The 23796-nt window shown below is 50.8% G+C and overlaps 1 protein-coding gene across 1 annotated transcript; it reads right to left on the bottom strand.

The window, feature by feature from the left end:
- Window positions 1-2611: 2611 nt before the first annotated feature.
- On the bottom strand, window positions 2612-9690 carry TH (tyrosine hydroxylase; the record flags this gene model as incomplete). Its single annotated transcript, XM_080911658.1, has 13 exons — window positions 2612-2865; window positions 3663-3796; window positions 4043-4138; window positions 4277-4333; window positions 4726-4795; window positions 4956-5091; window positions 5163-5308; window positions 5672-5722; window positions 6037-6104; window positions 6220-6308; window positions 6562-6736; window positions 7637-7861; window positions 9601-9690. The coding sequence occupies 13 exons, from the start codon at window positions 9688-9690 to the stop codon at window positions 2706-2708; spliced, it is 1497 nt and encodes a 498-aa protein (XP_080767784.1). The 3' UTR covers window positions 2612-2705.
- Between the last annotated feature and the right edge of the window lie 14106 nt (window positions 9691-23796).

The raw sequence follows: 23796 nt of genomic DNA, 5'->3' as shown, positions 1-23796 counted from the left end.
AACTAGGCATTCAAATGTCTCATCTATGGAGAACATTTCTTATTTAAGCCACCACAAACAGGAGGCTAAGGACTCACCAAGGCCAAAGATTATTCTTGGGGTATCTCTGGGGCCTCAGGCCTCCCATGGGGTTTCATTGTGATCTAAAGCCTTCTTCTCTGTGGCTTTCACAGACTTTCACCGTGGCCCAAAATCTTCATAGGCTCTGAAGGTGAGCCTAATCTCTTCCCATTCCCACTCTCACTGATTCCTAAGGGCTTCTTCTCTGGAGTCTTACTGGAACCTGTATCCTCCTCCAGGGTCTCCCAGGGGCCTAAGGTCCTCCTTGGATTTCAGCAAAGTATATGACCTTCCCTGAGTCTCACTGTGGCCCAAGGCTTTGCAGGACCTCTCTGGTGCCTAAGGCCTTTCCTAGAGTCTTTCGGGGGCTTAAGGTTTCCTCAGGGTCTCACAGAGGCAACTATCTTTTTCAGCATCTTACTATGGCTTAAGGCCTTCCATTTGGTTTCACATGTACCTGTTCTAGGGTCATACTATGGTTTTAGGCCTTTTTTAGGCTTTCATAGAAGCCAAAGATCTTCCTCAAGTGTTCACTGGAGCCTGATACTTTCCTCAGGTTCTAACGGGGACCTAGGGCCTACCAAAGAGTCTCAGTAGGGTCTAGGGCTTCCCAGGATCCCATTGTGACCTAAGGACATCATCAGAGTTCCACTGAGGTTTAGCATTTTCCCCTGGTGTCCCACTATTGCCAAAGGCCTACCCCAGGTTTCCAATGGGGCCTAAGGCTTTCTCTGGGATTTCACTGTGGGCTAAGACCTTCTTCCTAATGCTGTGACCCTTTAATACAGTTCATGTTGTGGTGACCCCCAACCATAAAGTTACTTTTATTTCTACTTTATAACTAATTTTACTACAGCTATGGCTCATAATGTAAACATCTACATTTTATATTGGCCTCAGATGACCATTGAAAAGGTCATTTGATCCCAAAAGGGTTGCAACCCCACAGGATGAAAACCACTGCCCTAAGGTCTTCCTGAGTCTAAAGGCTTTACAGATATTTTTAATGGAGCTTCAAGCCTTCCTAGGGTTTCACCAAAACATGAAACCTTCAATGTCTCATTAGAGCCTAAAGTCTTCTCTGGGGCATAATTAGGGCCTCAGACCATCCTCTGCTCTCAGTGGGACAAAGACATTTCTCAGAGTCTCAGTGAAGCTTGGGTCATTCTCTAGATGTCACAGGAACCTAAACCTTTTCTCAGGGTCTCTTGGTGAATGAGGGCTTTCTAGGGTTTCCCTGAGCCCTAACGCCTTCTTCAATGATCTAACGAAGGTCACAAGTCTTCTACAGTAGGTCACAAGATCTTCATAGGTTCTCACTGAGCCCTTACTTAAGGCCTCACTTGATTCTTAAGTTTTCCTTGGAGCCTAGCATAAGCCAATAACCTTTCTCAGGATCACACTGGGGCCTAAGGTCTAGGCCTTCCAAGTGCCTTGGATATAAGGCCTCCTCCTACTCTGGTCTACAATCTTCCCTCATGTCTTTGAGAAGGCAAAAGGCCTTCCACAGGATCTCACTGTGAATTATGACCTGACCCTTGACCTCACTGGAAACTAAAACCTTGACAGAATCCCAATGGCACAAAAGCTCTTCATACTGTAACCAGTTAAGGTCTTTTCCAGGTTTCAATATGACCCAAGAACTTCCCTAGTTCTTCCTGGGATCTAAGACCTTCTCAGGGTCTCTTTGGTGACTAAGGACTCCCCTGGGCTCTCTTTGGAGTTTAAAGCTTTCCCAAGGTCTCTCTAGGGCCCACAGCCTTCCTTGGGAATCTTGCTTAAATCAAGGATCTTCATCGATTCCCAATGCATAAGACACTTCATGGAAGTCCACTAGGACATAAGCCTTCCCCTGGGACTCATTAGGTATGATGTGGGTGTGACACAGCTCTTTCTGGGTTTTGACAGCTTCCTTCATCCCTCTGCCTACTTGCTAGGTGACTAAGACTCCTGGGCACAGGGAGAGTTCCTGGTCTACAAGCCTTGTCAGAGGCTATATCCTAGTGAGCACAGTTGTGACTGTCAGCTCTTACTCTGGTCTCCACCTTTGTATTGTTAGCCCATGCTTCTGGGGCAGCTCCTCTGGGGCCTTGTTCAACACACACAGAGAGAGACAGAGACAGAGAGAGACAGAGACAGAGAGAGACAGAGAGAGAGAGAGAGAGAGAGAGAGAGAGAGAGAGAGAGAGAGAACTATTTGAGAGCTCAGAATTGGCAGGGAGATAATACCAGTACCTCTGTCTGGTCTGGAGTGTCCAGGAGGCTGAATTGGAAGAAAGGGGTGGGAAGAAAGAAACCCTCTGAACCTCCAAGTGAAACCAACACAGATATGAGTGCTAGGAACTATCTTTGTGGTGACACAGTGACCAGAAGCACTCCTGGAGACCTCTCCTTTCTTTATTGAGATAATAATCAGGGTGGTATACAGCATGGAGGGCAGGAGGAATGTAGGACCACCCTGGAGCGCATGCAGTAGTGAGACATAGTTGAGAAGCAATGGGGGGAGAGGGAGTCTAAGAGGGGCCCATCAAAGGGCCCAGACACACACACACATATGGGAAAACCACTGGGCCAGGAAAAGTTGGAGAAGGGAGCTGGGGACTTTGGGAAAGGCCCCTGGCACCTGTGGGTGGTACCCTATGCATTTAGCTAATGGCACTCAGTGCATGGGCCAGAGTGTGCAGCTCATCCTGGACCCCCTCCAAGGAGCGCCTGATGGTGTGAGGACTGTCCAGTACATCAATGGCCAGTGTGTACGGGTCAAACTTCACGGAGAATGGGCGCTGGATACGTGAGGCATAGTTCCTGTGGGGAAGGGGGAACCGGTATGAATCCTTCAATCACAGGATATTGGATGTGGGGATGAGAAAGTAGGCTAGAGTCTGGTGGGCAGCTTGGGATAGGATCTGCAGTCTCCGAGGGAATGGGGAAATGGCTTTTCTGAGTTTCTTAAACCCCTAAAGCCCATTCTAGACACTCAGGAGACTAAAGTCCCAGCAATTCTTGTGGGTAGGCCTCTGCAAAGCACTCCACTTCTCAGCTGGGCTTCTCCTTCAGGAAGCTCTCCTTGATTGTGTGCCCTAGAGAGTCCCTAAACTGGAGTGGACATGCCAGGTGGGCACAGCAGGCCAGGAGAAGTGATAAGGACCAACCTACCAGTGTCCCTGTTGTTTAACTGCATCCCCTGCCTTTGGACTGCCTACCTCCTCTATAAGCTTCGCCCTCATGGCAGTTCTTGGCTGCCACTATGTCCCTTGTTCTTCCAAATCTGTCCCCATTCCACTCTAGCCTGTTCTGCTCAGAGAATGAGAGAGAGGCTCTGCTGAGGCACAGATAGCTGCCTGGACCTGACTTTAACCTTGCCTTGCCCGTATGCTGCTGGTCTCTCTCCTCTCAGACTTTCCGATGGGAGCAGGGTCCTCCACACCCTGGCCCCCCAGTCCTGACCTCCTTTGCTGGGGGCTGGGAGCAAGGTAATCTCGAGCATCTTAGCATGTTACAAGGGGGTGTTGCTGCGTGTACTAAGTGTGCTGTTAGGTAGAGACAAAGCCTGGCTTGCACAGGTGAGGCTGGATGGGGCGACTCCTGAAGGCTTCACGCACCTGAGCTTGTCTTTGGCATCGCTGAAGCTCTCCGACACGAAGTACACTGGCTGGTAGGATTGATCTTGGTAGGGCTGCACAGCTGCAGCGTCTGGGTCAAAGGCCCGGACCTCGGGCTCCTCTGACAGGGAGTGCTAGAAAGAGGCCAAGGGCATCACATCCAAGCACTCATGGCAAATGGGTGCTGTGAGTGTGGGGCTCCCCCCTCCTGTAAGGGTTCTGGGCTACTCTGCTGGGGGGTCTGGGCAGAGGCACACTCTCTAGAACAGCCTGAATCTCAGACCTGAGCCAAGGACCCTTCTGGCAGGAGCAGGACCGTCCATAGCCCGATCCCCAGCCCTAATCTCCTTTGCTGGGAGCTGAAAGCAGGGTCATCTCACCAGTAGCTCTCCGTAGGAGGACAGCAGCCCTGCACCATAAGCTTTCAGCTCCCCATTTTGTTTACACAGCCCGAACTCCACAGTGAACCAGTACACCTGCAACATAGACATGGTGTGCTAAAATACATGGTGCCAAGCGCAGCCCCTCTCTGTGTGTAGCACCCGCAACAGGTAAGGCTATTCTTGGGGACAGAAAGGAAGGTCTGAACTCCCCCTAGGACCCTCAAAACCAACCGTGGAGAGTTTCTCAATTTCTTCATCTGAGGCCCCTAGAGACGCAAGTCCAATGTCCTGTGGGTAGAAAAGGGGACAGGAGAATGAAAAGACCCTACTCTGACACTGTGCTTGAGGCAATGGCACTCACTGGATGCTACTTCTCCGGGGAACCCTGCAGCATTTACTTCACGCCAAGGCAGGCCGCCTAAAGCCGGGGACATGTAGTTTCCAGAAGTACCAGCAGGTGGCAGAAAAACCCACAAATCCCTTTCCCCTGGGACTTGTGTTACTAGCCAGTCCCTCCCAGCCGAGGAAACAGTATCTACTTCAGTATTTTGCTACCCGCAAGTCTTACGGATCCATAAGGGCACACTGTCTAGCTGGAGGAGTACCCCAACAAGTAAAACATTTGAGTCTCTGGCTCAACCAAATAACCCCTGGTTTCTGCATTGAGGCCCTAGACATACCTGGGAGAACTGGGCAAATGTGCGGTCAGCCAACATGGGTACGTGTCCCAACAGCTCATGGCAGCAGTCCCTGTATGAGGCAATGGGAGAAGGAAGATGGAATGGGCAGGCTCTCTGTCCTTCCCCGGAGACAAGGAGGCTTGTAGCTTGTCCACACCTCTATCATCATTGCGCACAGATATTACTAGACAAGAAGGTCAGGGTTCCCCTGCCCCAGGCAGCATACTCACGGCTCAGGTGAATGCATAGGTGAGGAGGCATGGCGGATGTACTGTGTGCATTGAAACACACGGAAGGCCAGACTGGCCAGAAAATCACGGGCAGACAGTAGACCGGCCACGGGTCGCAGCTGGAAGCCAGTCCGCTCTGTAAGGAGCCATGTGTCAGAGTAGGCAAAGGGGATGCCCCTCCCTGCCCCACTTCCTCTGCATCCGCACCCTTCAAGAAGCGGGACACGTCCTCCAGCTGTGGGATGCTGTCTTCTCGGTAGCCACAGTACCGTTCCAGAAGCTGGAAAGCCTCCAGGTGCTCCCGGCAGGCGTGGGTAACATAGAGGCCCTTCAGCGTGACGTATACCTCCTTCCTGTAGGCCATAGGAACTTAGGGAATTGCCAGCTGTTGGGGTTGTCCACAGTCCCCCCCCCTCCATGGACGCTCTACCCACTTCCACCATCCTCCTGAACTGTGCGCCTCCATCAATGCATAGGGCATTTCTGTGGTTAGAGGAAACCCAGAGGCTGGGAAAGGGCCAATAGGGACATCTCTGGATGACCTGATATTTTTGGACACCTGAAGCCCCTCCTCTGTTGTACTAGCCCCTGTGTCTTCTGTTGTACTAGAGTTTCCAGAGGTGGCCCTCACAGACAGTGATTCTGGGAGCTGTCTCCCTGGCTCTCTTCACACCCAGCCCTACCCTGTTCCAACCCAACCATCAGCAGGGTCTTACCAGGTAGCAATTTCCTCTGTTGTGTACTCCACATGGGGAATTGGTTCACCCCTGTGGAGGAGATCAGTGGTCAATAGGGCCCCCCTCCATCTCAGAGAGGAGGAAAGATGGGGTGAGGTACCTCTCCAGCTGTTCAGAGGCCTTTGGGGTATGGACTGGACTGGCTGGGGTACACTGACCCCAACCAGCTGCTTATTTCTCTGTGCCCCAGTCTCCTTAGCTGGGACTAGGAATAATGCCAAGCTCGGAGCAGAGAAAAGATAGACAGGCTGGCATTGGAAGCTGTGTGACAGCTACCCAGTCACCTCCCCCCACCCTTCCTCCCTCCTGTCCTGGGGACTCTGCCCCACATGCAGGCTCCTTACTGCTTGTACTGGAAGGCAATCTCTGCAATCAGCTTCCGGCGCTGGCGATACACCTGGTCAGAGAAGCCCTGGTGGCCAGGGGACACACATCAGGAGGAAGTTGGGCATTCCCTGCTCCAAAGACCAGGGTCAGTCCCTCCCTGTGCCCATCCTACAGGCCTCAGCCATGGAACACAGGCTCACCGGATGATCCAGGTCCAGGTCAGGGTCAAACTTGGTGACTAGGTGGTGACACTTGTCCAATTCTGACACTTTCCTTGGGAACCAAGGAACTTCACAAGCAACAGAGGCAAAGGGCCCAGGTTAGCATAGACCCATAATGTTTGACCATCCTGGGTCCAGCCTCCCCTAGAGACCTCCTAGAGGGCAGAGTTTACTGAGATGCATGAAAAGAATAGAAGGGTGAAGCCAGCATGGTGGGGCCAACTCTGTGGACACTTCAGGGTCCCCGGTGGCAGGATACTCTGCCCCCCCCAAGCCCACAAGATAATTTGATTGCACTCGGGGACAGAAATCCATCCTCACCCTTGTCCTCTCTGGCACTGCGTACATCGTCAGACACCCGACGCACAGAACTGAGGAGGGCAGCCAGGTCTCCACTAGGCACCTCAAAGCGCACAAAGTACTCCAGGTGGGGGCTTCCTGCCAGTGGCCTCTGGGCAGGCCGGGTCTCTAAGTGGTGAATTTTGGCTTCAAATGTCTATGGGAGTAAAAGCAGGAAGAGAGAAAAGGAGAGAGACAGATGGAGGAGGGGCCATGGAGAGCGGTGGAGAAGATGGAGAGAGGAAGAGAGGGATGATGGGCAGGTAGGGAGAGATGGAGAGACAGAATCGTGGGGAAAAGGGAGATGGAGGACCCTGGCAGGCCTGGTCAGTTTTTGTTTGTGTGGTTGGTTGGTTTTGGTTTTTGTTGTTGTGTTTGTTTGTGTCCCTGCCTATGAATTTTGGAAGGTTGGGTTTCGTCTTGTGCATCCTTCCAGGAATCATCACAGCTGTGCCTTTGACCCCCTTTCTGCACAGTCCTGTCTGTTTGGAGATCATACCAGATAGATTCCCCTGCTGACAGAAGGCCCTATCCTCTAATGATCTCATTTGACTTACTGGCTACATCCACTGGCCACACCCAAAGGCCTGGGTCCCACACACAGGCTCAGGCCATGACAGGATAAATAGGAGAGTCAGGACTGATGGGCAGGGGTCAACTTCCTCTTTACCTTCTGTTGCCCAGCAGCAAAACACTTAGGCCAGGCTGTCAATTCTGGGAGCTCACAGGGTTCTGGCTTTAATGTCATTTGAGAGTTTTCCTGGGGGTGGGGGGGCAGGTCATTAGCCAAAGCAACAATGCAATCAGCTGCTTCATAGGCCCATGGACAGGTGGGTAAGATTGTGTGTGTGTGTGTGTGTGTGTGTGTGTGTGTGTGTATGTGTGTGTGTGTGTGTGTGTATGTATGTATGTATGTAGTACTGGATGTCAGGAAGCTGAAGGGCAATCCCTAAGACCCAGCTCCTGTTGGCCTGAGCAGCCATATTTCAGCCCTGGAGGGGGAAACAGCCATTCTTATATATCTTATGCATGCTTGCCTTGGCACACTAAGCCTCACCTCAAACACTTTCATAGCCCGAGACAGTGATGAGGGTTTTGTACCCCTCAGGGAGAAGAGCAGGTTGAGAACAGCATTCCCATCCCTCTCTTCAAATACCACAGCCTCCAGTGGATTCCCAGGTTCCGAGGAGGCTACTGCCGCTGCCGCTGCCGCCGCCGCCGCCTCCCGCTCCTTGCGGGCATCCTCAATGAGACTCTGCCGTCGTCCGATAAACCTTGGGGACTGAGAGAGATATGCCTGTACCTCTCCATGCTGCTGCCTCCATTGATCCTGCCTCCAGGGCTGTGGTCAAACCACTGGATGCCATGCAGGGGTAGAGGACAGAGCATGCTAGTCAGTGTTCTGACAGGGCATGGTGGGCAGCTAGGGCTGAAAGCCATGGCAGAACTGGAAGGCAAGGGCTCCTAGCCACCGTTTCTCAAGGTAGAGGTGCCCTGTCACCTACCTCCCAGGCTTAGACCTAACTGAATTAGTGACAGAGGGCTGTGACTCGGGCTGGTTTTCCTGATTTCTATGGGCAGCGCCCAGAGACTGGAGGAGCGCAAAGCCTCAGACATCATGGGAAACAAATAGCTTGGGTGGTCGTTCAGGTAGACAGTACTGTACGCAGCTTAAAGAAGCATCTTTCCCCTCTTGATTCTCTGAGAGAGACATGAGGCGGAGCCTCGTGAACACACCATCACTGGAAAAAGTGGTTCTTATCCAGGTGTCCTGTCTAGGTTGTTGTCCTCCCTGGAAACAGCCCCCCTCACAATGCTTCCCTCTCCCCCTGGTTACCCTATCCTCTTCTGAGCACAGGGTACCTCCTGTATGGCCTCTGTTGGCCCTGTGTCTGCCACAGCTATGAACCAATACTTCCAATCCCCCAACACTCAGAGCTACCTGGACTTCAGGGAGGAAGAGCCTGAACTCTTATCTGAGAACTGAACTCCCCAAAAGGCATGGGTCCTGGGCTTTGGGGCTGTCATAGTCATTGGGAGAAGCATGCCCTCTGGAGCCCCCTCCAGACTTCCAACAGGACACCATGAATGCAGCCAGAGCCCCAGGCTCCCTGGGAAGAACAGGAGACAGGGTGGTTCCCAGGGAGCTGAGGGGAGAGCCATGCAGCTAAGAAGTGTAAAGGGGCACTTTTGACCCCACAGTTGCCCCTTGAGAAGTGCCTGCAAATTAAATTTCTAAAGGTCACACTGGTCTCATTAAGGCCTCTGTCAACCCAGGGCAATAGTTAGAATGGGGCCCCAAGGATAATCTGAAAGCTCTTCTTATGAGCTGATCCCCCACCCCCATCCAGTCCATGCTGACAAAAGGGACTGTTTGACATCTTGGCAGCACCTCCTCTTAATCCCTGTGGTTCCATAAACCTTGCTCACAGGGAACACAGAAGCAGGCCAGTAGATGGTGAGAAGGGTGAAAGGAGGCACAGGAATTGTGCCAGAGTTGGGGACCTCTTCTGTCATGGTAGAACATGGGCCCATGTCCTGTTTCCACAGGACAGCAACAGGCAGACCAGTCAGCCATTTGCTGACTAGGTCTCCTCAGAAGTGTACATTGCAGGAACACCACACTCTGTGACAGACAAGCCTAGAGAACCCAAAGGGGCGGATAAGTAGGGGAGCTACTGGGGAACTTGAATCATGGGACTCTCTCCCAAGACCACCCAGGGGAGATTTCCCTACTTCATGAACTAGGACCCACAGAAGCTCCAGGAAGGCTGGCACAGTGAGACAGCATTGGCTGTAACTCTCAGAGTCCAGCGGGACACAACAGAGGCATTTACCCAAGCACAGGACTATCTACCAGGGTTAGGACCCAAACTAACCCTGAGACAGGATGGGAACAAGACCCACTCCAACCCTGGGTGCCAGACTCTGGGTAGACTCCCAGCCTGGGGTATCCACCCATCCATCCACAGGTGCAGAAGCTGCTCCAGATACCCCTGGGTGACAGCATGTCCTTCTCACCGTGACAGCCTCAGCCTGCTTGGCATCCTGCTCTGAGACGGCCCTTCTGAAGCCCTTGGGCTGTGGCGAGGAGGCGCTGGGGGTAGGCATAGTGCAAGCCGGTGGTCCTGAGTTCTGTCTCCACAGCTCTTGCCAGGCAGGCAGCTTCTTAAAGGCCAGGCTGACGTCAAAGCCCCTCTGGGTCCCCCACCTCCTACCTCCTGCGCATCCTCTCCACGCCTGCTGTGCCTGAGGGAGGCGGGGGTGGGCACAGAGCGAGGAGGACGAGAAAGGCCTCCGTCCCATTAGATCTAATTGCATCCACTGTCACAGGCACCTGCCTCTGAATCACCCTCAGCCCGAGGCACCACATGAGGACAGGGGCTGGCTGGTATTCTGTGGGACAGGAGATAGCTAGAGCTCTCTAACCAAACCAGGGCACACAAGAGGAACCATGCTGGATTTCCCAGGGGCTCATGTTAGGAAAATTATAGCCCTTGAAAACAAACAAATCTAGAAGATCTCTTGCTGGCTTTTTTTTGGGGGGGGGGGTGACTGTCTTCAAGTCCCCTCCAGGGCATGGGTCATGTTCCCCCAGCCTTTGTAACAAAGTATACTATTTATTCACACACCCCACCCCCAGTGTATGTGCTGCCACTGGGGCTGGATCCTCAGGCAGGTCCTATGAGACACAGAATGTTCCAGAAGGCTATTCCTCTATACTGTTTTCAGGACCGGCTCACTTTTCCAAGGTTCTACCCCTCTGATTATCATATCTCCTTAAAGACAAAGCCTGAGAGATGGTGCCAACCCTAGCCCCTGGCATCTCTATGGGGCCTTCTGACCTCACCTTCCTGTGGGAGCAGACCTCTCCTTTGGTGCTCTTCTGAGCACACACACACAAACACACACACACTCACTCACTCCCTGCATCATGGTCTCAAGCTAGTGGTAGCCCCGTTCTCAGCTGGCCCCCATGTAAGGGCACACTCAGTGACCATCTCTCTCACGACACCCCAAGGTCTAACACTAAGTGACCTTTTGTGTTCCAGTTAGCATCTACACCCACTGACACAAAGATCCACCCTAGCTTCCTCAGCCAAGGAAATGGGATCTCTAAGGAGACCAAGGAGGGGCCCTTTCTCTATAGCAAGTGAGTTGTGCTGGGCCCATCCTACATCCCTGGTGTCATTTCTTTTCTTCAGGTAATGACTCAGGACAACTGCCTGAGCCCTTCAGAGAAAGGTGTCCTCTCACTAAGAGAACTGAGAAAGAGTACTGTCCTTATCCCTCTGAACATTGGAGTCTGAAAAAGTGCCAAAAGGACAAAACTCACTCTGAAAATGGCTACCCTGGGCTTCTGAGGACCCAGCAGGAGCCAGAAGCCTGGAATCTCCAGCCCCCAGCCCGCTTAGCGCCCCCTCTGGCTGATCACTGAAGTCTCACTACACTTCCTAGATAGCACTTGGACTCTCAGGAACAGCCTGCTATACTTACCAGGCCCAGCCCTCTCCCTTCCCAGCTCTTTCACAACAAGAACCGCCTGCCACATTACTGCCTCTCTCTACATCCTCACTGGCCCTCTTTACCCCCTAGAAGCAGGTGAAAAAGGAACTTTCCTCAACCTCTCCTGCTGACCTTCTGGCCCCCACAATTCCCATCCCAGAAGTGTCTGGGGCTCTGTGGTAGCCAGATTTGTGTGGTATCTTTTATCTACCTTTTCTGAGCAAGCTACTGCAAATCCCATAAACCCCAGCTCAGTGACTGTTTACTCTGCATTGCCTGATGTCTCTTACTATGGACCCCTCCCCCATGTTCCATGCCCCTCTCCAAACTCTTCCTTGCTCAGCAACTCTACTGGCTTAGCCCACTCCTGTCTCTACATGCCCAGCACAACCCTGGCCTGCCTGGGGGTCCCAGGACTCTTCTCAGAGTGTTCTCCACAGCCCAGAAAGGGGTCATGTGGAGACATTTCCACCACGAAGGCAGAGCTGGCTGCACTTTAACCTTCAATGCTGAGGACTGGGGGCTGTTGCCCAAACCCAAAGGGTGTCTAAGCCCAGTCCCCAGGTCTGCATGCCCACCTTCAGGATCTTCCTTTAAAGGGTGTTGGGGATTCCAGGGTGAGGCAAGCCCAGGCTGGTTCCGCCCCACCCAGCCTGGCATTTGCTCAGGTGGTACAGGGTAGGAGGGAGCTGTAGCTAACAAATCCTGCATAGGGGCTGCTGCCAGCACCACGAATGTGGATTTAACCTTTCTGCAAATGTCTTACACTGACACAAATATTGCTTTTTAATTCGTTTTCTTGTCTCGGCTGGAGGATTGCACAGAAGCTAGGTGGGGGTGGGGGACGTGTGCTCTTCAGACCTTTGTCTGTGTCTGAGCTCACCCAAGTAGCACCTGGCCTGAACTTGAAAACATGATGTCTTTGGACTCTCTTGGGAGACAACTGCTGCCCCGAACTCATGCCTCTGTTCATACCCAGCCTGTTAGCACCCCCTAGGCCATTGTGCACTGTCTGTGAGATACAAACACACACGCAGAGCTGGTTGACCATGCTGTGGCAGGATCTAAGGCATCTGTGGGCACAGAGAAGCCCTGACACTTTAGCTGTGTCCATCCCCTTTTTGATGGGAAGAACCCCAAGAGGTCTCTTAAGTCTGCCCTTGGTCAGGCTTCTAGGACTTGGCCCTGTTCCATGCTATAGGCCCCTACCTCCTCGAAAAGCTCACCCAAAGACAAGCTGGGTCTTTTAACCATGGCGACTTCACACTAGGCCCTGCAGAGGAGCATCTGCCTCTCCATTTCAGATAAACCCATTCTACAGAAGGGAGATCTGAGACCCAGAAGCACACTACTTCTCTAGATCATACAACCAGTCTCTAGCCCAGATCCTTAGCTCCCAACACTTCTGTCTTCAAGGAAGACAGTAGGGTTGGGTCTCAGCATCCCCCCTCTCCCCAGCTGCAGCGGCTAAGCCTCACTTTGAAGAGCCACAGTTGAGGTCAGGACAGGGCTAGGAAAGGCTTCTAGTTGGTGGAAGTGAGGCTTTGAAAGCTCTCTAGACAGCATACAGGGTGGAAGACAGAGCAGAGAGGAGGAATGGTTGGGAGCAGCCCCTAGCAGTAAAGAAAGAAGACTGAGCTGAAGCGTAAGGCCAGTGCAGTGGGCCCTTGCTTTCTCTGGGCTCAGATGGGTGCTGGGGGCATAGCAGGCCCTCCCTCCTGCCTGAGCCCTTTACACCCCTGTAATGCCTGTGCCATTCACAGTCGTCCTGGTAATTACCCTCCTCTGTCACCACAGTGATTAGGCCTGCGGAGCTGGGCAACACACGAGGCCTTTCTCTTTCCACAGCCTCTTTCAGCACGATGCTTAATTGTCCATAATGACAGCGCACCCACTCCCTGGCATCAGTGTAGCTGGTGTGGAGGCTGCTGCCTTATTCTGTACGCACCCTGCTGATGTGGGCCTTCCTGCCCAGGACATTGGGGAACTAAAGAGGCAGAGGACTATTTGGGGGATCCTGATCCTTGGCCTGGAGTGAGGACCCAGCCACACCAATCACCCCAGATCTACCCCATAGCTTTGGGCACTATGGAAACCTGTGTGCATTTTGGAACACATGCCCCAAAAACCTAGGCTCAAAGGCCACCTTCAACCAGCATCATGGCCTTCTACCATAGACACACAGAAGCATGCACAGAGACACATGATCATACACATATCTATATGAGGACATACATAGGCATGCACGTATGTATAAAGACATACATGTATACATATGGCCATATACAGATACATACAGAGAGAGATGGACATACACAAATGTATATATACAGAGGTATATGCATAGACACAGACAGGCATACACACAAACATTTGCACACAGAGATATACAGACTCACCGTGCTTATACACGGAGGCACATAGACATATAAATACACTTAGATGCAGAGAGACAGGCACATATACACATGTATACACAGGAGCAGCCACATGCACACACAAATACACATGAACACAGGCACACATACAGGTTTACACATATAAACAAGATCACATGGGCACACATGTATATTTTATTCAGGCATTCACACACATGCTATACTTATAGACCCTCCCCCAACACTCAAATCACTCTCTATAGAAACACATGTTGCTAGGGTCTCTAGAAGCCTGTCACCAGATGGCTCTGGGGCCAGTGTTCCTGCTTACAAATATGCAGGTCCATGAAATCACCAACTGACATGCCCTTAAACCCCTCTCTGGGATTTAAGTTGGTCAGGACATCATGACCTGCTGTGCAGAGTGAGCCCAAGTCGGAAGGGAGAGTGAGGGTGCATTTCCCTGCTACCCAGGAGACTGAGATAGGTTATGAATCAGGGACCCGGTACTCAGCAAGACTGCAGGGCCCTTTGTGGAGGTCTGAGGAGGTGTCCCTGACACCGTTCACCCACCTGACTGGAAAGAGAATGAAGCTTCCTGACATCTGGCAGGATCCAGCCATTCTTGCCCTCATCAGACCCAAATGCCAGAGCAATTATCCCTAACGAGGCCATTGGATGGAGATGCAGCCTCGGGGCTGTAGGTGCAGAATATGTCCTGGACAACACCAGCTGCGGTCGATAGGAGACACTTAGGAAACACTTAGGGATAATTGGGCAGTTGAAAGTCAGACCAGAGGCAAGAGCTGCTGGATCAGCCCCCATGTCTCCATCCTAGCTCTGGGCCCTGAAGCCTCTTCCCAAAGAGCCCCCATCTGTCTGCTCCCTCTGCCCTGGCTCCCCACTTACACCAAGTCTTCAGGTCCAGAGTATCTTCCTGGCATCACACCCTCCTCGTTTTTCTAAGCCACTTCCATCTTTGGCTGGTAAGACCAACACTATTTCTCTGCCTGCCTTATTCCTAGAGATCCACTGTCTATAGGTAAGAGAGCCCCAGCTCAGCCTCTCATACCTTGGGCCTCCACTTCCCTATCTTCACAGTGGATTCCTGGGAGTGGCCCATGGCAGCTCTCAGGAGCTCTGGTTCTTCCAAAGAACCCTGCATGTGAGATGGCTGGCCCTTCTCTGAGCTTCCATTGGGGGATGGCTTTAGTCACATGTCTGCAGCATTCTCAGTGGCCAAGGGGTCTAGGTCAGGGTGGTCATCCAGGAGGGAGGACCAATAGCCAGAGTGCAACTAAGGCAGGAATAGAGAGAGAGAGAGAGAGAGAGAGAGAGAGAGAGAGAGAGAGAGAGAGAGAGAGAGAGAGAGAGAGAGAGAGATGAACAGAGCACAGGTTGCAGAGGCTGTCCATCTGTTAGACCTAGTCAACAGGAAGTCACCATTAGAACCAGGCCTTCTCTGAAGAGTCCAACACAAGCCTCATATTAGCAGAGGCTCACAGCTGCAGCTATGTCACCTGAAAACTCACACCAACCTGGCAACCCACATACCAAGCCTGAGATGATAGAGAAGTGTCCTGTCAAATTCACTGGTGGCTGGTACATGAGTGTCCAGGTCAGGGACCCATGATCTACTTCTAACTACATTTGGTCTTCATGCAATATGCTACCTGTGTGTGTATACATGTCCATGCACATGTATATGCCTTGTGTACATGCCATTGTGTCTATGTGCACATGCAGGGTAGGAGATGTATTCTATATCCCCAAGCCTTCATGTAATCATGCCTGTATACAATAGGGCCTGGAGGAACTCAGAGCCATGGATACATAATAGGTAACCTCAGCTCGCATGCCCCTTAGACTTTCAGAAAATGTCATGGGTCAGACCCCTGGTCCTCCCAGGTATTCTTGGTTCCCTTCTGTCTCCCTCTGAGTTCCTTGCCTCCCCCAACCTGTGTACTGGTGAGTCACATAACACCATTCACACCACCTCCCAGAGTACTTGACAGTTTGACAAATTAGCCAGTAAAAGCAATAAGAGTGACATTCAGTTCCCATTAGTCACTCACAAGGACCACAGTGGTGATGTGACAGCAATCATGTCTAATTGCAAGACGGCTGCTTGCCCACTCCAGCCCCACGGAAACATCGGAGGCTATGGGTGATGATCACCCTCCCATCCTGTGCTAGGGAGGGGCAGTGGTTCCTGCTCTGAATGGGAGTGGTCTCTTGCAGTTTGTGGTGCTGTGTATTCCTCTCTTCTCATCTATAAGGTGGCTTCTGCTCCCCACTGCATGTCCCTGAGCTGTGTTAGCAGAGTTACAGTGGCCCCAGCATTCAGCAGGGAAAGTCTTAATTTGCTTTGAATGTACCAAACCACAGTAGAAAACCTTCCTAGGGCACTGCCTCCCTATAGGATGCCTATAGGTAGGGACAGGAGATGGGACAGCAGCAGACTCTGGAGCTTTGTCCCTCTGGACTGAAGATAGGCCCGGAGCAGGTATAGCTTCTGCATGTGAGGAGGACATTGGCAAGGAAGGCCCAGGGGCAGCTTGGCTGTGGTTAGAGCAGACTTGAATGAGTTTGGTCTGGGGAACTCAGCAGAAGTAAACCGAATACCTCTGTCATTAGTGTAGGCTCCTCCAGATGGAGAAGGTACCCACCCCATGGCTTTGCAGCCCCATCGTTACCTAGTGTGGCTGGTGTATTTGAATGCTTAGTCACTAAGCAGTGGCGCTATTTGAGAAGTGTTAGGAACTGTGACCTTCTCAGAGCAGGTGTGGCCTGGTTGGAGTGAGCATGTTATTTGAGGTTTCAAAAGTCCATGCCAGGCTCAGTCTCTCTCCCCTCTCCCCCTCCCCCCCCCCCCCCCGTCTGTATGTATGCTGCTATGCTCCCCGCCGTGACAATAACCAACTAAGCCTCTGAAATTGTAAGCAAGCCCCCAGTTTAAAACTTGCTCTGTAGTGCTACAGAGTAACTTAGTCCACAGAGTTCTTCTTACACAGCATATGGGCCTAGTCTGATTCCTAGAAGATGTTAAAAAGCAAGATAAGGTGGTGCATGCTTGTAATCCCAGTGATGAGGAGGCACAGACAGGGGGATCCCTAGGACTCAGCTAAAAACAATGTAGCCTACTTGGCAAGCTCCAAGCCAGTGCGAGATACAGTCTCAAGGAACAAGGTGGGCTCAGGTTGGTAGCACTGTTTTCCAGGCCAAACAACCAATATCTCCATGGCTTCACTTGAGTTAAGTCTGCAGACGATATCTCCGCTGGGCTTGTTGACTGATGACTGCCCAGCATAGACAGAGGGGATAGAGAGAGTCACGGGACCCTCACTGGAGCACTCAATTCTTTTTCCCCACAAGCTGTATGTGAGTCGGCCCTGTTTGCAGTTGGCCTTGGTGTCTCAGGGAAGGGCTACAGAGTTCATAGGCTGAGTTGTTGTCCAGTTCCTGCCCCCTCCACGATCCTCCTAGCCCCCAGCGAGAAAATTCTCACATTGTATCAAAGAACCAACATTCTAGGCTTGTCCTCTGGCTTCCATACTGCGATTCACATAGAAGCAGGCATGATCATGTACATATATGAAAATAAAAAGAAAAGCAGTATCCTAGCTTGCTTTCTGTTGCTGTTTTAAACACCAAGACCAAAAGCAACTTGGGAAGGAGGGGGTTTATTTGGCTTGCATGTCCTGATTACTGTCTATCATTGGGGAAAGTCAGGGGAGGAGCCTGCAGGCAGGAACTGAAGCTGAGACCACGAAGGAACGTGGCACAGTGGCTTGTTGTCCATGGCTCATCTAGCTTGCCTTTTTATACACCCCAGGACCACCTGCCCACTGTTGGTACCACCCACAGTAGGCTGGGCCCTCTCATGTCAATAATTAACCAAGAAAATGCTTACAAATTTGCTTCTAGGTAAAGTTGATGGAGGCATTTTCTCTCAACAGGCTTTTTGTTTTTAATGTATATGGATGTTCTGCCTGCATGTGTCTGTGTACCAGTTGTGTGTCTGGTGTCCACAGAAGCCAGAAGAGGGAGTTGGATCCACTAGACCTGGTTGTGAGCCACCATGTGGGGGCTGGGAATCGAGCCCAGATCCCCTGGAAAAGTGACCAATGCTCCTAACTGTTGAGCTATCTTCCCTGGCCTGGAGATGGCATTTTATCAATTAAGGTTCCAAGACTCTAGTTTGTGTCAGTTGATTAAAAAAAGAAAAGAAAAAAAAAAAAACTAATACAAGCAAGAGGAACATGCAGTGGTACAAGCACAGCTCCAAACATCCTCTACTGTGAGATTACAGTGATGTCACCAAACGAGACCACACAGTGAGTTGAAAGAAAGGTTTATTGGAGATCAAACTACCAAGGCTGTCTTGGAGGTGGAGGTGGAGGGGAGATGGTGGAAGAGCAACAGAGTTTATGTAACAGTCAGTAGGATGGGGTCTTTGAACTGATATAGGCTATTTGGACTAACCTAGAACTAGATGGCCCTTACCTCAGACAGTTGACCTTTGAGGCAGATGAAGGACAGTGGTGGCTTAAGGAAGGTTCCTGGTAAACAAAAACTCCACATTTAGGACTCTTATTTGCCCAATAATAATCCTTCTACTTGGCAAAGTCCTTCTGTTTAGGACAATGTCACCAGCACGGCTGTGTGGTAGAAGCACTTCATGTCTAACAACCATGACAGCTGCTGCTATGATCACCTCATCCCCAGGACCTATCTAGATGGTAGCAATGGTTCCCACCGAGCAGCCCTCACTACCATTTGAGCAAGTGCTTAGGTTTTGTAGAAGTAAGGAGAACAAGGGAGGACACAAGCGTGAGTGATCTCACAGTGAGGGCCTGGAACAGCCAGGCTTTCTCCGTGGGGCTGCCCTACTCTGGGTTCCTGGTGGGAACTTGGAAGCATGTCACTCCAAAGGCTACAGTTCCTTATGGCTCAGTCTGACCCCACAGGCAACATCCTTCCCCCAGGATACCCAACCCCATGATCTGGCAGTGAGAACACACCTGAGGTCTCCTCGGGTTCATGGAGCAGCCCAAGGGCTAGGGCCAGGCTGAAGGCAAGTACGCGTGGCTCAGGTGTCTGGGCTAATCCAGAAGCTCTAAGGAGGCCCCCACCACTGACATTTCCAGGCTGCGGTGTGTCTGACCCATACACTGTGATATTTAAACAGTGCTTGTTTGCCAGGCGATTACTTTGGAGTTGGAATGAAGGCGCCCGACACTGGAGCTGGCCTGTGCTCTCCAGGACCTTTTAAAATCATCTCTTGCCCTGCTTCATGCAGTCTGGCCAGCTGCAGACTCTGAGTCCTACCTGGAAATGAAGAACTAAAGGACAGAAGGTGGCTGATATCTCACTGGGAGGCTGTGAATGAGGTCATTTCATTTGTTCATTCATTCATTCAAAACATCTGTCTTCCCTCCCTCCTTCTCTACCTCCCTTTCCCAGAATGCCTCTCTGGAGTAGCCCTGTGAGAAACTACCAGGGATAGCCTTTGTAGCTCCAGCATCTAGGAGAACAGTAGTTCATGGACAGGGCTCCTCCTCTGTGTAGGTGTCATCTTTAGGAACTGACTCCCTTATTCCTTGCAGAGATGGGTGGAACCCAACCTAATAATGCCCCACTACTGTCACCCAGTGTGTCTTTGGAGGTCCAGGACAGTACACTGCTCTCTGAGGACTTGTCAGTAGGGCTGGCTGGTAGGGTGGAGAATGATCACAGTTAAAGTCTGACTTCCTATTGATAGAGGGTTCCAGTTCTTTGGCAGACCCCAAGTCTCACCCAGCCACAGCTGTTTCCAGGGGCGGATCAATAGCCCAAAGTTTGAGGCCACAAGAAAACTGAGTTCCAGAGATGTTTCTAAGCCCATCACAGCAGGTAAAGGCTAAGCCTAGTGCCATTGCATGGGTGATCCACATACCAAGATCCAGGAGAAATAAGGAGGGCCTCTGGGACAGAAGAACATGTCATCTGACAGGCAGCTAAAGCAGGCATGTGTCGTGAGGTCAGTGTGTGATGGCCACAGATTTGGAGCAATATCTTGTTCACTGTGGCCTCATGGGAACTCCTGTGATTCTCTCGGGCCTTCTATGGGTGGCATGCTGAGCTGGGACACATGCCTGGGGACAGGGCAAGGGCTATGGCTGGGTTGCCCCTGCTGAGTTAACCTGTCAACAAGGACTAAAAGAAGTTACAGGCTATCTGCTGCAGGGGCTCTCAGTGCCAGGCACACTGGGAAGATATGGGTAGGTAGATACTGCAAAAGCGTAGTCAGGACTCTCCCTCCTACCACAGGGCCTCAGCTTCACCCTTCCTGGGGCTCACCATTTTAGAGGTCCCAAGGGTCTGCACCCACCCTGCTCCACAACTGGGTGAAAAAATCTGACTCAGAGGTGGCAATATTGGAAATAAGAAACCAGCAGTCTATGCCTAAAGTCCCCTTTTGCTAAGAGCCAAGTAGGGTGGCTAGGAGCCTGGTACCTAGCTTCTCCGGATGACCTAGGGGATTTGAAACATGGCAAATACCCTTCGTGGTCTAATTATGCCCCTTTCCCACTCTGGCTGGTTTCTTGGGATTCACAGGGTCTTGAGGCATCTTAAGAGTCTCCAGTAGTGTGTCTCAGCTCTTACCCAGCCCTGCCCCTTTCTCTCCAAATGCTCCTTGTATTTGGGGCTACAATGGTTAGAATTAACTGTCAATTTGATACAACTTAGAGACACTTGCAAAGACAGTATAAAGAGGAATTCTCTAGATCAGGGTGGCCCATGAGCAGGTCTGTAGGGGATTATTTTTTATGGGTGACACCGTTCCCTGGGTTTTAATTCTGGAACCTGGAGAAAGTGGACTGAGCTGTTAGCAGTGCATGTTTTTATTCTGTTTGCTCCTCACTGGATATGACCTGACACCTCAACTCTTCCCATAATGGCTGACTGTAAACTGGAATTGTGAACTAAAGTAACCCCTTTCACCCTGCATCAATTAGAGAGGATACTAAGATGGGTTAAAATGATTATGACAATTAAGCACGTGCTGTCTTAGCCATGTTCAAGTGATATCAGCCACCTCAATCATTCATCTTTCCATCTTCCCAGACTGAACTCTGACCCTGCCAAGCACTGACTGTCAGCCAGCCATTTCCCATCCTATTTTCACTCTCTGTGAGACTAAATCTAGAGACTTTCTGTGGGTGGATCCTACAATGTGTGTTTTCTTGTGACTGGCTTGTCTTTCTCTGCATAGTGGCCTCAAGGTTTGTTCATGTCACCAAGGACACTTCCTTTTCGAAACAGAGTAATATTTCACCACATCTGCCACCGGAACTTGTATGGCTCCCCCCTTTTTGCTGCTTGAATGAGGTGTGCAGACACCTGTTTGAGACCTACTTTCTACCCTTCAGGGACATGAGTGAGGGTGGGATTGCTGGGTTATAGATGTTTGAAGAACTCTGAGGGGCTGCTATTCTGTTTTCCCCAGGGCTGAGTCATTTTATATTCAACCATGGTGCACCAAGAACCCAGTCTGCCTCTACATTATTAAACTCACTTGTGAGAGGTTCCCCTTGGAACACACATATTCACACACAGGAACAAGATGTCTACAGTCTGCTTGCTAACCTAAATCCAGGATGACCCCCACAAGGGAGCAGAGATATGACTCAGACATACATCAGTATCCCTCCCTTCCACGGTCACTCAAACTCTAAGTGGCAGGTGTAGACAAACTTTAAGCTTCTCTATCTGGCTCCTCCCAGGCTCTGCACCTCCAACACTCTGCCTCCCCTCTTCTCGAATATAAGAAAGTAATGTTAGAATCCAGCTCTGCCCATGCCACTGTATCTTCAGCAGCCACTTCTTGACTCTTACAGGGGCCTGCTGAGACACTGCCTGGAGCTTCTAGCTAACAGACTCTCAAAGCCAGGATCTCTCCCATGAAAAGTGAGTTTACATTACGGGTGACATTGGCTCTTGCTGTGAACCTGCCATCCTCAGAAACCATCCCAGGAGATTCTCATTTATGGGCTCTGATTTCTCTCTTCAGAGACTCACTATGCAGACACCTCTCTGTCTGTCCACGGCATTAAGAACTGTTCTAATGACCCTTACCAACAATACCTCCATATTCTTTTCAACTCCTAGTCTAGACCTAACATCTGGGTGATCTGAGTTTTCCAGAGATGAGAAAAGTTTCATCTGCTTCTTCCTTTGAACCCTCTTGCATAACAAACCTTTCTCCTGGCTCCCTTGGAGTCTTTGGACACTGAATACCATTGACTTTATGTGACCTCAGGGGTCTGGGGTGAAGTCAGGAAGGGGAGCTTGTAAACCTTCCTTTATGGTTCTGTTATCTGGCTCTTGTCCAAGAAGCAGTCAAATCAAGCTTCAAGGTGAAAGGTAGTACCAGGCCCTGGAAGTCATGGAAGCTTATCACTCTGTTTGCTTTTGTTCACATCAGCAAACACGTGAACATAAATCCTCTTTTATACCCTGCAGATGGGCTGGCAAGACAAACCATTTCTGTGCAGGCCAACACATCAGTGAGGTCAGGGTGGTGGACAGGGTCATTCCAGGGGAGTAACCTCCCAATAGATGCAGAGAGCTCCTGATTATCAAAGTCTCCCATGACAAATGGCTGAGTGGAGCTATCCAGCAGTGGTTGAGATGCACGGGGGAGCCCAGCAAGAGGTGGGCCACCCAGATGCCTGCAAAACAAACACAAAGAAGACTGATGCTATCCTATGTCCAAATAGCTTCCTCTTGGACCTAGTGAGGACACTAGGAGCTCAGGCTGTTAAAGATATCTCTGATTATGTCAGAGCTCTTACCCAGCTTGATGGAAGAAAATGTGTGAACACTCCATCCACCTTTGCTATCACCAGAGGGATCAGAGAACTCCAGGTATGAGGAGAATTGGCCTGAGGTTATTTGGAATAGGGCTTGGGGGTTCCCAAGACTAGATTCAGCCTCAGGTAGAGACACCCCCATCACATCAGGTAGCATAGACAAGATGTATCATTAGGTGGCATCAAGGATATTTCCCAGCTCTTCCCGGCACTCACATTGTGCCCAAATAGAGATCACTGTAGTTTGAGGCTTGTCTCTCCTTTCTCTTTCTGTCCTGGACTGGTCCCCTCTGCAGTGTCAACCTAGGAGCACATCATTCCCCACATCACCACTGATAATCTATAAAGCTTTGCAAACTCCTTGGATCCTCCAGGCTAGCCCAACTCTATAGGCCATCATCTCCAAGGACTAACACTTCCATGACCTCAAACTCATACACCCTTGATCACTCACTCCAGAACCTTTACTGGCTCCTGCTGCCTGACAGTGACAGCAGGGTTCTGAGGTCTCTTGATACAGAGACTCAGCCTTGCCAGCCCCATCCACTTCCTTCTGTCAACCTCAAAGCCCACACTAGGGGCTCCTTCAACACCTTAAGCCAAGTTCCCAGACATGTAGACATTGGGGGGGGGGGTGTGAGTATTGATCCTGTCCTGATTTGGATGCAGGGAGCTTACTTTACAAACAACTAGCACAAAAGCCTTTGTAGACAGGTGAGACTTTAGGATCATCATCAGGAAGCTCAGGGGAGAGCCTCTGGCATTACTCACTCAAAGCCCACAAAGGTACACCATAGGCTAGAGATCACACCTGCATCCCTCCATGCAAAATGTCAACTTGAAAGGTCATGGTGACAGCCCCAGGCAGGTAGGTCACTTTAGACAGGAAGTGGAACTGGAAAGGGTGTGGGCCAGGGGAGCTCACAGGGTTCCTGTGAGGCTGGAGTTACATGGAGGTTGTCAAACCTAGCCAACATTTGCTTGAGTGAATTCTGGGGATGTGAACGCAGATCCTCATGCTTGGTGTGCAAACACTTTATCCTGGAGACGGGATCAACAGAACAAGCTGTCTGTGGAGACTAGCCATATCAGGACAGAGGGGAGGAATCTTTTGTAGTCAGAGTTCATGGAAACAGCTGTCTAACTGGACTTTAGGCCCCATCAGCAGGAGGGAATCAATGTCTGTAACATGTTCCCCAGACACATTGGCTGAAGTGACTAGGTAAATCTAGCAAACTACTCATAGCTGGTTAAGCCATAGACTCTAGAGGAGACTCTGCCACTGCCAGCCACTTTCTCAAGCCAGTATAATTTTTAATTGCATCCTAAGTGCTTATGCTCACAGATAGGTGAAGCTCTCACACCTTGCCTTAGTGTTCTTTGGCTATAAAGAGATGTCACAACCACGGCAACTCTTATAAAAGAAAGCATTTAATTGGGGCTTGCTTATATTCAGAGGTTTAGTACACTATTAT

Source organism: Micromys minutus, assembly GCF_963924665.1.
Source record: "Micromys minutus genome assembly, chromosome: 2".
Taxonomy (NCBI): Eukaryota; Metazoa; Chordata; class Mammalia; order Rodentia; family Muridae; genus Micromys; species Micromys minutus.
Note: the sequence above shows the minus strand (reverse complement) of the source record. Positions and strands in the feature narration are given on the sequence as shown.